Source organism: Loxodonta africana, chromosome 2, assembly GCF_030014295.1.
Source record: "Loxodonta africana isolate mLoxAfr1 chromosome 2, mLoxAfr1.hap2, whole genome shotgun sequence".
NCBI lineage: Eukaryota > Metazoa > Chordata > Mammalia > Proboscidea > Elephantidae > Loxodonta > Loxodonta africana.
The window spans coordinates 20,448,202-20,462,809 of NC_087343.1; the positions used below are offsets into that span (position 1 = coordinate 20,448,202).

Genomic DNA, 14,608 nt, shown 5'->3' on the forward strand with positions numbered 1-14,608 from the left:
CACACATACAATGCCGAGGCAGTGGCTCCTCTGGACGGAGAGGTCAGAGAAGGCCTCCCTGAGACTGTCGTGTCAGTGGGCTCACCCCCGACCGAGGGCAGAGAGAGTGGGCAAAGCTCTCCAGAAACGGGATTCCAGCAGAGGAAAGGGCCAGAGCTCTGAAGCCGGCTGGAGCAAGAGTCTCCTACCAGGTCACGACAAGTGAGCTTCCCACACAGAACTATGCACATCTGTCGACACACATCTGGAGCGAAGTGCACGACTAAACAAGCAGACGTTTTTTCCTCTGGTCCCAAAATGAAAATTCATGGAAACACTTTATTTTCCATCTTTAAGTCACAAGATACCAAAGCAAATTCTTGGAAGAAGTCTAGAGGGTCAGAATCACATGGCTTTCAGAACACAGAAACATTTTTTAAGTCAAAACGAAGTAAGTTATGTGAATTGCATTTTTTGGTCTCCAAAGCAAGACCGCAAGGCTGGTAGTGGGCAGTCTCTGGAGTGTAGACCTCTGACGATCAGTAACACTGCAGGCTGACTGTCTCAGAAAGGGGTATTTCCAGCATGAAATAACTACTGTGGGAAAAGCGTCGAGAACTTAAGAGCTTCCCAACTCAGTGTTGTCCTTTTTCATACAGTTGCATTGTTCTGATGGAAGTGAATTTCAATAACAGATGGACCTATACTAAGTTTCAAAAGAAGCCAAATACATCTAATTTTTAAAAATTATCTGCCACTTATTGCTAGTGTGTCCTTCTTTCCCCTTACCTTTTGGGTGGCTGAGCAGCTCACCATGCCACCTTCCTCTTGAAAAGGGCCCTTCACCCACCCACTGGGACAGCACCATCTACCCCCAGGTACATATCACCTGCTCAGTGCTGACTGGTCTGGGGTGGTCAGCCGACCTACGCTGCCATCATCAGATTCTCCGACCTAGGAATTTGGAGCTGGGTCTAACGCAGCTCTTGAAGTTATCTATTTTTTCAGGAAAAATAAAAACCAGATTTCCTAATGTGCTTTAATTTGAAAAAGCAGCACAAGAAAAGGTATCCAAAAAAAAAAAAAAGGTAATTTAAAAATAAATGGTATATTTATTTGCTGCTTTTCCTCCCAACTCATGTTTGGGCATTTGCAGCAAAAACTAATCATAGCAAATCCTTTAGACATTCATCAGGAAAACTGAAAACCCTAAAAAGAATAAAAATGTTCCCAGCTGATCATTCCCAAACATTTTGATCAAAGATTTCATAGACGTACCCTGATCAAAATGGGGGAAAATGCAGAACGGAATTTCAAATTCTCATGGACTCCAGACTTTGTAGACCTATGCAGGCTGGGTGAATCCCTGAAACTACTGCCTTGAGATAATCTTTAAACCTTAAACCAAAAACATCTCCTGAAAGTCTTAAAAGCTAGTAAGCGGCCATCTAAGAGGCATCAATTGGTCCCAACCTACCTGGAGCAAATGAGAATGAAGAACACCAAAGACACAAGGAAACTATTAGCCCAAGAGACAAAAAGGACCACATAAATCAAAGACTCCATCAGCCTGAGACCAGAAGAACTAGATAGTGCCCGGCTACCACCAATGACTGCCCTGACAGGGAACACAATAGAAAGTCCCTGATGGAGCAGGAGAAGAGTGGGGTGCAGAACTCAAATTCTAGTAAAAAGACCAGACTTAATGGTCTGACTGAGACTGGAGGAACCCTGGAAGACATGGCCCCCAGACTCTCTGTTAACCCAGAACTAAAACCATTCCGAAGCCAACTTTCCAGACAAAGATTAGACTGGACTATAAAATGATAATAGTGAAAAGTGTGCTTCTTAGTTCAACTAGATATAAGAGACTAAATGGGCAGCTCCTGTCCACAGGCAAGTTGAGAAGGAAGAAAGGACAGGAGCTGCCCATTTAGTCTCTCACATCTGGTTGAATGGACTCGGGAAATCCGGGGCGGAAAGGAGGAGTGTGCTCACACGGATAGCAACTAAGGTGTCTAAATATTTTATGAGAAACTAACTTGAGCCGTAAACTTTCACTTAAAGCACAATAAAATATATATATATATATATCCCATATATATATATATATCCCCTGAAGTCTTCTTAAAACCAAACAACAATTTGGCTTAACTAGTAAAGAGTATCTGCCTTGAGCACTGTACTCTTTTAAGATCTATCTATATGGGGTTAAACTGACAACAGCAACTCAAAAGATGAGCTAGGAAGCTTAGAGGGCAGGGAGTTTATGTTATGGGAGAGGAACCATTTGGAAAAGAGGGTAAGAATGGTTGCACAACGCAAAGAATGTAATCAATGTCACTGAATTGTACATGTGGAAACTGTTGGACTGGTGTGTGTTTTGCTGTGTATATTCTCAGCAACAATAACAAAATATTTTTTAAACGTTCCCAGCTATTAACAAACATATACAACGAGACAATTAAAATTCGCAGTGGTAGATATTCCAGAAGTCAGGGTTTTGTATATTGTATTTTATGGGTATGCTTCTGCCTCTCAACTCAACTCCAAACAACTTATATTTTTGTTAAACTTTACTACGACCCATGAAAAAAACTTCCATCTTTAAATCATAAATAAATCATTTAGCTCCTATTGATAAGCTAAAAAGTAAAATTAAAACAGAGGGTCATAAAACTCCGTTAGGCTGAGCTACACGAAACTGCCGATACTGAACTCTTTTCGACCTGTAGAAATGGCCAATTTCACATGGTTCACATGCAACTGAACTCACAGATTAATTTAGTTGGAAGCAGCAACTGCAATACGCCTGAGACTTGTGAGGTTATCTGGGGCCAAAATACAAATCATTTTATGTCTTCTTTCCTTTTGAGGGGAAAAAAACAGTCTAAGATTTCCCCAAAATGCATGCATTAAAATGAAAACATTTTCCTTTATACACAAAAAAAGGGATCGATAGAAAAGGTTGAAAAAGGGATGGAATATACATTTTTTAAAACATAAAAGCAAAGGAATTCTGTCCAGGGTAGTGACTCAAGAATGTTTTGTGTGTCTCACGCTTGAGCTTGGAGAGTCACAGGACCCTAATGATACTACTTTTGTGTCATTAATGTTGTCCTTAGGCTCCTTTTCCTCTTCTGCAAGTATTTGATTGGTTCCCTGCCATTCTCTCCTATTCATAGTCCAACATCTCTTCCCTGGGCTATCAGGGTCCTGGGGCCCCCCAGGTCCCCTTTTGCTGGCAGTCTCACTGGGGGGCAGAGCCAGCTGCTGCTCCTTCGCTTCTGTGACCCATGAAGAAGGAGTTAAGTGGTGACACCATGTCCCTTCTGCCACTGCCTCTTCACCAGGCAGCTGCCTCAGCCCAACAGCTGGCTTTGCGTGTGAAACACAGGATGCAGCTCCCAAGGTTGCCGAAAAGAGGGCATTCCTGGGCTCTCAGGGGCTGGCACGCACAGTCGGCTTCCTTCCAGGTGAAATCCTTAACTCAGCTAACATATCTAGGCTCCATCTTTTCCCCTCGGCACTCAGATCTGACTTTTTCCCAACCTAAAGTTGATGTAAGTGAGTTCTAGTTGTCCAATTCCTGATTATCTGTGGGACTAGGTTATTCAAAGCCCTGAAATGAGAGTCACGCCGGGCTGTCCTGCTGTTACATTTTTCAACTTTCCAGAGACCTGATGGAGACTTCTCCCGGAGAAAGGAGGGCGTGCGTCCGGTGCATTGAGAAGGAAGGGTGAAGAGGTCAAAAGGCTGCCCAGATGCACACAGCACGCAAAGGACACAAAAAGGCATCAACAGGGCTGACGTGGACAGAAGGGAAAGAGGCCAACAGGGCAGGGATAGTGTGTGAAAATGACAAAAAATGCCATGAAAAAATCACTACACTGACCTAGATTCACATGTCACCAAAGTGGGCCCACAGCATTACACCCAATAGTCAAAACCAGAAGGTCCACTCTGAAACATTATACTGAGTAAACCAAGTCAGTTACAAAAGGACAAATATTGTATGATCCCATTTATGTGAAGCATCTAGGAAAGCCAGCGTACACAGACCTAAGTTTATCAGTGGTTACCAGGGACGGGCGGGAGGGAGGGGAAAGTGGGTTCACTGCTTAGAAGACATACGGCTTCTGTTAAGGGTGACAGAAACATTCGGGAAAAGATAAGGGTGATGATTGAACAACACAATGAACACAATGTCACTGAACTACAAGTGTGAGGACCGTTGAAATGGCAAACATTTTGTCACATATATATTTACCACAATTAAAAAAAAAAACAAAAAACTCACTAAGGAGGGTGAAACTGCCAATGGCCCAAAAGTAGACCCTGAGATAAAGTAACGATAAACCTACTATAACCAGCATGTTAAAAAAAAAAAAAAAAGATAAATATTGTACAATCCTACTTATATGAAATCTCTGGAATAAGCAATCTGCATAGAGATAAAAATTCATTATTGGTTATCAGGGGCTAGAGGGAGGGCGAAACCCGTTGCCGTCGAGTCGATTCCAACCCCTAGCAACCCTACAGGACAGAGTATAACTGGCCCATAGGGTTTCCAAGGAGCACCTGGTGGATTCGAACTGCCGCCCTTTTTGGTTAGCTGCCGCTGCTCTTAACCACTGTGCCACCAGGGTTTCCAGTAGAGGGAGGCGGAAGGAGAATGGTCATTGTTGAGGAGGCGGAACCAGATGGTGGTGAGGGATGCCCAGTGCGGCGAAGGTGATCAATGTCACTGAACTGTACACTTAAAAAAGAGTTAAAGTGGCAAACTTTTTGTCATACATATTTTACCACAATAAAGTTTCAACAACAACAAAAATCAAAACAAAAAGGTTCAAAATGGGAGACGGGATTATAAATATCAGTACTGCTTTTCATGTATACCTTCAAGTCTGATTTTCTTAGGGGGCTGGTACCAGGCAATCTGCTTGCCTTCTGATTGATTAATAAGATGAGAAAAATAACTTTTCAAACAAAGTCTAACTATGCTTGTTGCAAATAAGAAGAGAAGGGCATGGGAGAAGGGGCCCATTTACTCGTAGATTTTGGAGACTGGATTCCCAAGCAGTAAATATCTCAGAAGGCCCCATGTAGAGACAATGCCAACTAGAAACCAACAGAACCATCGCCGTGAGCAACCGTCCTGATTAAGTTTACTGGGGTAAATTAAATAACTACCCTTAAGATACAATTAGGTAAAATGATATCACTCTTAGCTATTTCAGAGCAGTCAAATTAGCCTCTTTCCAGAAAAGATAATAAAAGAGTTCAAATTGTCAAAGTGAAAAATCTAATTTAGAACTTGTTCAATTCTAAAGGAGATTGTATGACCTTATAGACACAATGTTCCCAAGGATGCTACAGAGATTGATGGTGGGCCTTCTAAATGCTCTGGAGAAGACAAATGGGCAATGAATGCTACTTTCTGCCTTATTCTTTTAGAACCGATCTTTCAGCCATCTCTGCACCCTGCAGATCATGGGTGCTTTCTTAAAATCGGCTCTCTTCAAGCTCTGTCCACAGCTGGTTGCCTAGAACAACTTCCCTGATTTCTAATTCTCAGGACACACGCCAACCTGCCGTGTGCTGTGCCCTCAGAGGTCATGCATATTTTTAACACTGTTCCCGGCGTCATTTGTACATTTCTTTTTACATCTGTGAAAAGTTCCCCAAGGAGCCCTGGTGGTGCACTGGTTAAAGTGTTTGGCTGCCAACCAAAAGGTTGGCGGCTGGAACTCACCAGCCACTCCTCAGGACAAAGATGGGGCAGTCTGCTTCTGTAAAGATTACGGCCTCCAAGAAGCGACTGGTGGATTCGAACCGCCAACCTTCTGGTTAGCAGCCGCTCTCTTAACCGCTGCCTCGGAAGCCCTATGGAACAGTTCTACTCTGTCCTGTGGGGTCGCTATGAGTGGCCATTGACTCAACGACAGTGGGTTTGCTTTCATTGGGTTTCTGGTTTATCATGTTATTGGTTAATTTGATGTTTCAACTTGGTGAGGCTATGGTGCCCACTTGTTTGTTTGGTCAAACCCTAGTCTAGACTCTGTTATGAAGTAGTTCCATATAATGAAATAAGATGGCCTTAAAAAACACCCAGATTACTCTCCATTGCATGGGTGGGCCTCATCCAATCAGTTGAAGGCCTTAGAGCAAAAAAGGAGAATCTGCATTTGAACAAGATCTCCAAGTGATTCCTATGCACATTAAAGTTTGAGATGCATTACTTAAAATCAAAGGAAAATTAAGCTAAAAGTTTTGTAAACTGTTTATGGACCCTAAGTCATATTTTGATAACATAAAAATTTTATTAAAATTCATTCTAAAATATACAAGTACTCACTGACAACCTTTACACTGAGTCAGAACTGACTCCACAGCCAACTGATACATTTGACTGTAAATGCTGCTATCTTAATACCCTTTAGCACAGCCTAATAAATTGGGTCAAAATTAGCTAATGTCTTGAAAAGTGACCATCGACAGGCTTCAATAGCGCAAGGCCACGATCTGCCGAGTCCACGACCCCAATTCCTTCTTTGAAGGGTAGGCGCTCCTGTCCCAGCTCCTGACCGAGGCACAAGGACCAGCTGACAACCTTCTAATCCTTGGTGACTACAGCAGTCACAGTGAACTTGCGACACAGGAAAGGAAGAAGGTCAGCAGAGGGAAACCAGAGTCCTTTGGCCACTGCCCATTCTTGACCCAAGTCTAAACCCTATTCTTTACATCTTGCTCACTTTTCTAATAATTTGAACCACGTAATGTCTACGCTAAGGAGCCTTGGTGATGCAGTGGTTAAGTGCTCAGCTGATAACTGAAAGGTCAGCAGTTCGAACCCACCCAGTGGCTTCCTGGGAGAAAGATGTGACAGTCGGCTGTCATAAAGATTATAGCCTTGGAAACCCTATGGGGCAGTTCTATTCTGTCCTATAGGGTTACTATGAGTCGGAATCGACTTGATGGCACACAGTAACAACGTCTACACTAACCATCAAGCCAAAGATACTCATTATACAGGCAGTCCCCAACTTATGACATTCTAGTTATGACAAACCACTCTTACGACCATCTTTTTTTGGGGGGGGCGCATCTTATTGTTAGTAATATGTACTCCATACAATGTTGAGCGCTTAACTTGCAGCTGTTATCATTCTCAGATGCTCACTAACAGATGTTCAGTGTTATGATTTATAAAGGCACTGATAATAAAAACCAAACCAAACCTATTGCCGTCGAGTCAATTCCGACTCATAGTGAATGAAGTTAGTCTGAAAAAGCTACATACTTATATGATTCCATACACAGGGTCAGTGGAAAAGAGGAAGACCCTCAACGAGATGGACTGATACGGTGGCTGCAACAATGGGTTCAAGCGTAACAAGGATTGTAAGCATGTTGCAGGACTGGGCAGCATTTTGTTCTGCAGTCCATAGAGTCACTATGAGTCAGAACCAACTTGACGACACCTAACAACAACAACAACAACATATGATTCCAACTATATGACATTCTGGAAAATGCAAAAGTATTGAGACAGTAAAAGATAGTGGTCTTCAGGGGGCCAGGGGAAGGGGAAGAATGAACAGGTGGAACACAGGGCACTTTGAGGGAGGTTAAAAAAAAAATCTGTATGTTACTGTAACAGTGGACACAAAACATTATGCATTTGTCTAAACCTATTGGAAACTGTATGGGGCAGTTCTACCCTGTCCTATAGGGTCGCTATGAGTCGGAATTGACTCGACGGCAATAGGTATAGGACTGTACGACGGGAAGCTAAACTCCAATGCAAACTACAGGCTTCAGTCAATAATAACATACCAATACTTGTTCATCAATTCTAATGAGTGTGCACATACACACACACACAAAATGCAAGATATTAATGATCCGAGAAACTGTGTACGGAAGTATATGGAAACTCTACTTTCTGTTCACTTTTCTATAAACAAACTAAAACTGCTGTAAAAGACAGTCTGTTAAGAAAATACGTATGTGTATAAATGTGTACCAAAAAAAAAAAAAAAAAGAATTTCATTAAAAACTGGTTTTACAGTGCTTTGGGGAACACAGTATGTCAAATGAGGTACAATCTTTAGATAGCATTCTCCCTTTTTATGTCACATTGAGATTTACGCACAGACTCTGAAAGGAATGGAATTCTCATCTATTAAACCTAAACCTATTGCCATCGAGTTGATTCCAACTCATAGCGACCCTATAGGACAGATAGAACTGCCCCATAGGGTTTCCAAGGAGCGCCTGGTAGATTCAAACTGCCGACCTTTTGGTTAGCCATAGCTCTTAACCGTTACGCAGAACTGAATCTTTACCTGGGGAAAGTGAAAAAGAAAGACAGGCAGAATGACAGGGAAACTGAAAACGCTGGCCAGCCCTGCATGGGAACTTCAAATTTAAGCAGCTCTCTTACACTACTGCTTAGTAAGCTGAGAAAAAAGGAGGCCCTGTGGTGCAGTGATTAAGCACTTGGCTGCTAAACGAGGTTGGTGCTTCGAACCCACCAGCCGCTCCGTGGGAGAAAGATGCTGCAGTCTACTTCCATAAAGATTTACAGCCTTGGAAATTCTACAGGGCACTTTCACCCTGTCCTCTAGGATCGCTGTGAGTTGGAACTGACTTGATGGCAGTGAGTTTTAAGGTGCAAAAGCAGAACACAAAACAAATGAGAACAGTGCAACCAAGGGGACCGTCCATGCTATGGAATTTTGATTACCAAGTAGCCAGTCAGCTTAAAACTCTCATGATGAAGCTGACCTTGAAGTTTTTATGCTCAACACAACAAAGAGTGAACTACATTCATACTGTATATTTTAAACACTGGTATTCGACTTCATCTTCATTTTAATATGCACCTCTGAGATGAGGACCTGTGTATAACCTTAAAACTGGTGACTTCATAAAGATGGAGAAGCAGGGCTCCTTTCACAATTCCTAACTATCCTCTGGAATCAGAATATCACCAATGAGCCCGTTTCTGGGTTTATATTTTATTTTCAATGATACAGATTTTTACTTGTTGGGTCAGGAGGAGTGGAGCTCCTACATACGGAGGATAAACCTCCTCAGTTGCTTAACAAGGTGGCTAAATAAGCTCAGGTGAGGTGTTGAATTAATCCTGTTCGTACTGTGGTCCGAGCAGCACATCCCTACTTTCTCAGGGGCACAACAATATTTTGAACATGAAAGTTTAAGATTTTTAAAGGACAGTAGTAGTGAAATCGGAGCCCCTGGTGGTGGAAACAGTTAACGGGCTTGGCTGCTCACCAAAAGATCGGAGGTTCCAGTCCACACAAGGCACCTCAGAAGAAAGGCCTGGCAATCTACTTCTGAAAAATCAGCCATTGAAAACCCTGTGGAGCATAGTTCCCCTCTGACAGGAGTCAGAGTCTACTCGAATGCAACGCGTTTTCAGCAGTGAAATCAATTAGCAAATATCAATACATTCGAACCTTTCTCCAATGGCATGTACCCTATACTTCTGATCCTTGGGAAAGATGAAATGAGGTTGGAAAGGAAACCCAGGAAGGGAATCTGGCATGTAAAATTGTGATTCTGTCTCATACTGGTTTGTAACTTGCCTGTATTCCATACGGGAGAATTTTATTACATTTATCACACACGTAAGGCACATCTTAGACAATCCCTTGGGGATCTGGCTTTATCGCTTAGAAAAAGTGAGTAAAATATGGGGGAGGGTCCAATACGTGTAGGTAAGACTCTAAGGAAGCATGACATGCATGTCACAAAGCTGTAGAGACTTGTTCTCACCTGACCATAATCTGTCCTGAAGACGACGACGCCCTCTGCACAGGAATTTACAGTACTTGGAAAATGCTGGCCGTTTTCTCTCAGCCAGACCCGTGTTCCCTGTAAACAAAACAAACAGCATTTAACTATGAGCTCTGGATTGCAGCAAAACACCACCCTAGAAATTACCATGACCACAACATTCCTTTAAAAAGGAAAAAAAAAAAAAAAAGAATTTTTGAAATGTAAATGTCTTTCTCAAAGGGCAAAGAAAGGAACTTCAGACAGCACCACCCTCAACCTTCCCTGCTGGCATAGTGGTTAAGAGCTTGGCTGCTAAGCAAAAAGTCTAGCGGTTTCAATCCACTGGCCACTCCTTGAAACACTGTGGGACAGTTCTACTCTGTCCTACAGGGAGGGTCGCTATGAGTTGGAATCCACTCAACGGCAATGGGTTTTTTTTTTCCCCCAACCTTCCCTGATGCACACAGGTGAATGAAGGAGAATCCCACCAGCCAGGAGGCAAAGAATAGATGGAGAGTAAAGTAGTCTCTGTGCAACTACTGGACAGTGGTGGTTCAGTGCTAGAATTCTCACCTTCCGTGCAGGAGACTGGAGTTCAGATCTCGGCCAAGGTACCTTACGTGTAGCCACCACCCATCTGTCAGTAGAGGCTTGTGTGTTGCTGTGATGCTGAACAGGTTTCAGTGGAGCTATCAGATTAACGGGACTAGGAAGAAAGTCCTGGCAATCTACGTCTGAAAATTAAGTCAACGGAAACCCCATGGATCACAACAGTCTGATCTGTAACTGTTCATTGGGATGGCACAGGCAATATTTCGTTCCAGTGTGCATGCAGTCACCGTGAGTTACACGCTGACTCCACGGCAGCCAACATTAACAAGCGTCACTACCATGCAACTCATTCATGTGGATTATCACACACACTCTGAGACAGACACTGACATCACTCCCATTTTACAGATGGATAAGTAGAGGCCAAAAGGTGAAATAACTTGACCAAAATCATAAGACAGAGAGAGAACTCAACCCCATGCAGTTGAGCTTCAGAAAGCCCAAGTTAAACCAGGTCACTACATCCCTTCAACTTGCAAAGTTGAAAACCCCTTGGGACCTGCTGGCTCCCATCTTCATAGTCTTGCCACCTGCCCATGTGGCAGGCATTCAGTCCACTCCACTAACTTCTTACTTGTACCAAACCCACGTGTCAACTGGAATCTCCAGGGAAGGAAATAAAAGCTCCTGGCAAACATCAGAACTCAATCCACCAGTAGGAATTTGGCTAGCATTCACCAAACACCTAATATTATCCCAAGCTTGAGGTTTTAGTTCAAAAGACAGCAACTTCCAGATACTATTGTTTTAACTCTGAACATATTACCTTGGCATTAATTTCATCTGCATTTTTTTATTTCCCCACTGGACAAATGAAATGATAATCGGAATATTTAGCTTTTTGATGCTAAATATCTTCTCTTTTTGATTTCACAACATGAAAACCTATATTTCCAAAGATGGGTGATAAAAGTTTAAGGAAATTGCTGAGTGTTCACTAGCTATTCAAATTATAAAGAATTATCTTTAACATGTATGATGTATATCTGTATGATGGATGCAACACTTTAGTTGCATTCAAAGATCATTATTAAACTATTTCTACTCTGCTTAGTCATTTCATCAATCCCAATGAAAATGACATTTATATATCCTCATAAATCAGCATATTATTATAGAGCTGTTCACCTAAAATGATCACTTGAAATAACACTAAGTCAAAGAAGCACACTTACACGGAACAATTTCTTTTTCTAGAATTTTCCACTTCATTAGTCTGTTTAAATTTTCTTTTGATTTGAAATGTTAAGTGAAATATTTTAAGATATATCGATTACGACACCAGGGTGGGGCAAACAGTCAACGAACTCGGCTGCTAACCAAAAGGTTGGAGGTTCGAGTCTATTCAGAGATGCCTCGGAAGAAAGGCCTGGAAATTTACTGCCAAAAGCTCAGTCACTGAAAACCCTACGGAGCAGAGTTCAACTCTGACTCACCTGGGGTCACCATGAGTTGGCGTCAACTCGAGGGCAACTGGTTTTACTGCCCTCTTTAAAACTTGGCAGAGAATAAATGATATACAAGTAAACCCATCACTTTATGCTAGTTTGAACTGCATTCATCAATAAAAAAATAGCAGCTTCCATTACTGGAATGTCCATGATGTATCCAGTTCATGTGCTAAGAGCCTCAGTGACAGTGTCTTTAACATTAACTCTGTAAGACAGGAATTATTACCCCCACAAGGAAACTGAAGCTCAGAACACAAGTCGACACCCAGTGTGACACAGCTAGTAACTAAAACAGGTTTCAAATGAGGACTTCCAATTCCTAACCCCATGTTATTTCCACACATCACACTGACTACATTTGTCCCCCTAAAATAATTCATAAGTAAGTCACTTTGTAAGGAGCCTTGGTGGTACAGAAGTTAAAGTGTTCAGCTGCTAACTGAAAGGTAGGCGGTTCAAACCCACCACCTGCTCCCACAGGAGAAAGACATGGCAGTCTGCTTCTGCAAAGATTACAGCCTTGGAAACCCTTTGGGGGCAGTTCTACTCTGTCCTATAGGGTCGCTCTGAGTTGGACTCAACTTGACAGCGACAGGTTTTTTTTTTTTTTTTTAAGTCAATATTATTAATATATCAGCTAGGAATTAAAAGATAACATATTAGGAAGCCCTGAGTTTCTGTTTATGGTAATGGAAATTTGTCAACAGATACTGCTGATGGCTGCACAACGTCATCAATGTAACCAGTGTCTTGGAATGGGACACGTAGTACTGTATTATATTTACTTTGACAAATATACATATCTCTGCACAGAAGTCACCTTAAATGACCAGTTATCACATGTGACTATTTGCTCTCCAATTTTCCTGGCACGGAAAATGTGGGGAGATGTAAAAATCTGACTTAAAAGTTTTCATTCCAGAAGGAAGCTAAAGATACAAAGGAAAGATTAGTCCGAAGGACTAATGGGCCACATCTGTCACGGCCTCCACCAGACTGAGTCCAGCACAACTAGATGGTGCCTGGCTACCACAACTGACTGCTCTGACAGGGATCACAATAGAGGGTCCCAGACAGAGGTGGAGAAAAATGTAGAACAAAATTATAACTCAAAAAGAAACACCAGGCTTGCTGGCCTGACAGAGACTGGAGAAACTCTGTGAGTATGGCCCCAGACACCCTTTCAGCTCAGTAATGAAGTCACTCCCGAGGTTCACCCTTCAGCCAAAGATGAGACAGGCCCATAAAACAAACTAAGACTAAAGGGGTACACCAGCCCTGGGGCAGGGACTAGACAGCAGGTGGGGACAGGAAAGCTGGTAATAGGGAACCCAGCGCTGAAAAGGTAGAGTGTTGACATGTATGGGGTTGTTAACCAGTGTCATAAAACAATATGTGTACTAACCATTTAATGAAGAAACTAGTTTGTTCTGTAAACCTTCATCATCTAACGTACCATTAAAAAAAAAAAGGTTTCATTCCCTCAGTAGCAATGATGACCTTGCAAATACCCAAATACCCCAGTCACGAACTAAGATGTTTGCTGTCATCGGCCGTTAATTGGGACCCCCGCCCCCCGTAGGTCAAATCTTGAGTTTTGATGAAAGCCTCTGGGGAAAGGAAACCCTGGGGCCCTGGAAGGATGGGGACCCAGAAACAGGAACCACACGCTCTGAGGTTCTAGAAGCACTGCTCAGAAGACCAAGGCAGCTGGAGGCCCCTGATGGACATGGCACCAGCCCCTGCTCTCCTCTTGACCAGCTCATGTTCCCGAGAGCTCAGACTCTGCTAGCACCCCCATATTACCACCCAATGCGAGGCCCTCCCCAGGGGCATTCCCTTTCACCAGAATAACCAAAAAAAAAAAAAAAAACCAAATACGCTGCTGTCAAGTTGATTCCGACTCATAGCGACCCTATAGGACAGGCCAGAACTGCCCCATAGGGTTTCCAAGGAGCGCCTTGATCTACCCACCTTTTGGTTAGCAGCCGTAGCTCTTAAACCACTACACCACCAGGGTTCCCACAGATATGGGGATTTTACATTGTTAACTCATAGTTCTTCAACTATTTCCCCAGCCCTGCAAAAAGAGGTTGAAATCCTCCACAAGAAAGGTGGAAAACAGCATAAAAATCAATCTGAAGTGTATCTATAAAAATTCTGCCTTATTTAAAGACGCCACATAACACCAAAGTTCTCCTCGCCCTACAAGTTGGTGATGTAACCCTGACTGGCACTCAGGGCTGAGACGTTGGTCACACACAGAAGGAACCGCCTGTCAGCCCTACTTTCTTTATTAACGAACAGTTGCTTCCAGAAAGAACACTTACTTCAGGCATCCCTAAGACTGTTGTCTCAAATATCAGTACATACCAAAGCCACATTACTCATGATGATCTAGAAAAATACTCCCAAGTGCCTGGGCTACTTTTTTCGTCTTCTTTTTATTTAATTTCTACAACAGGCTAACATCTGAAAGCCCTGAAATACCTCCAAACACAAATGTAATCGTCACAGTTAAGAACTTGTACTCATTAGGCAAGATCATGAAGAAGCTCCTGGATGGTGCAAACAGTTAAGCGCTCCGCTCCGAGTCAAAAGGTTAGCAGTTTGAACCCACCCAGAGGTGCCTCAGGAGACAGGCCTGGCAGTCTGCTTCCAAAAGGACACAGCCTTGAAATTCCTATGAAGCAACTCCGCTCTGCAAACACAGGGTCACCATGAGTCCGAATCGACTTGATGGCAACGAACAACAA

At 42.7% G+C, this 14,608-nt stretch overlaps 1 protein-coding gene across 1 annotated transcript in view; it reads right to left on the reverse strand.

Moving 5' to 3' along the window:
• MYO10 (myosin X) overlaps positions 1 to 14,608 on the reverse strand; it is a 282,989-nt gene that overhangs the window by 218,679 nt on the left and 49,702 nt on the right. Inside the window, exon 2 of the mRNA XM_003407874.3 lies at positions 9,787 to 9,885. Within this exon, the coding sequence (XP_003407922.3) occupies positions 9,787 to 9,885 (99 nt within the window). The remainder of the gene's footprint in view (positions 1 to 9,786; positions 9,886 to 14,608) is intronic.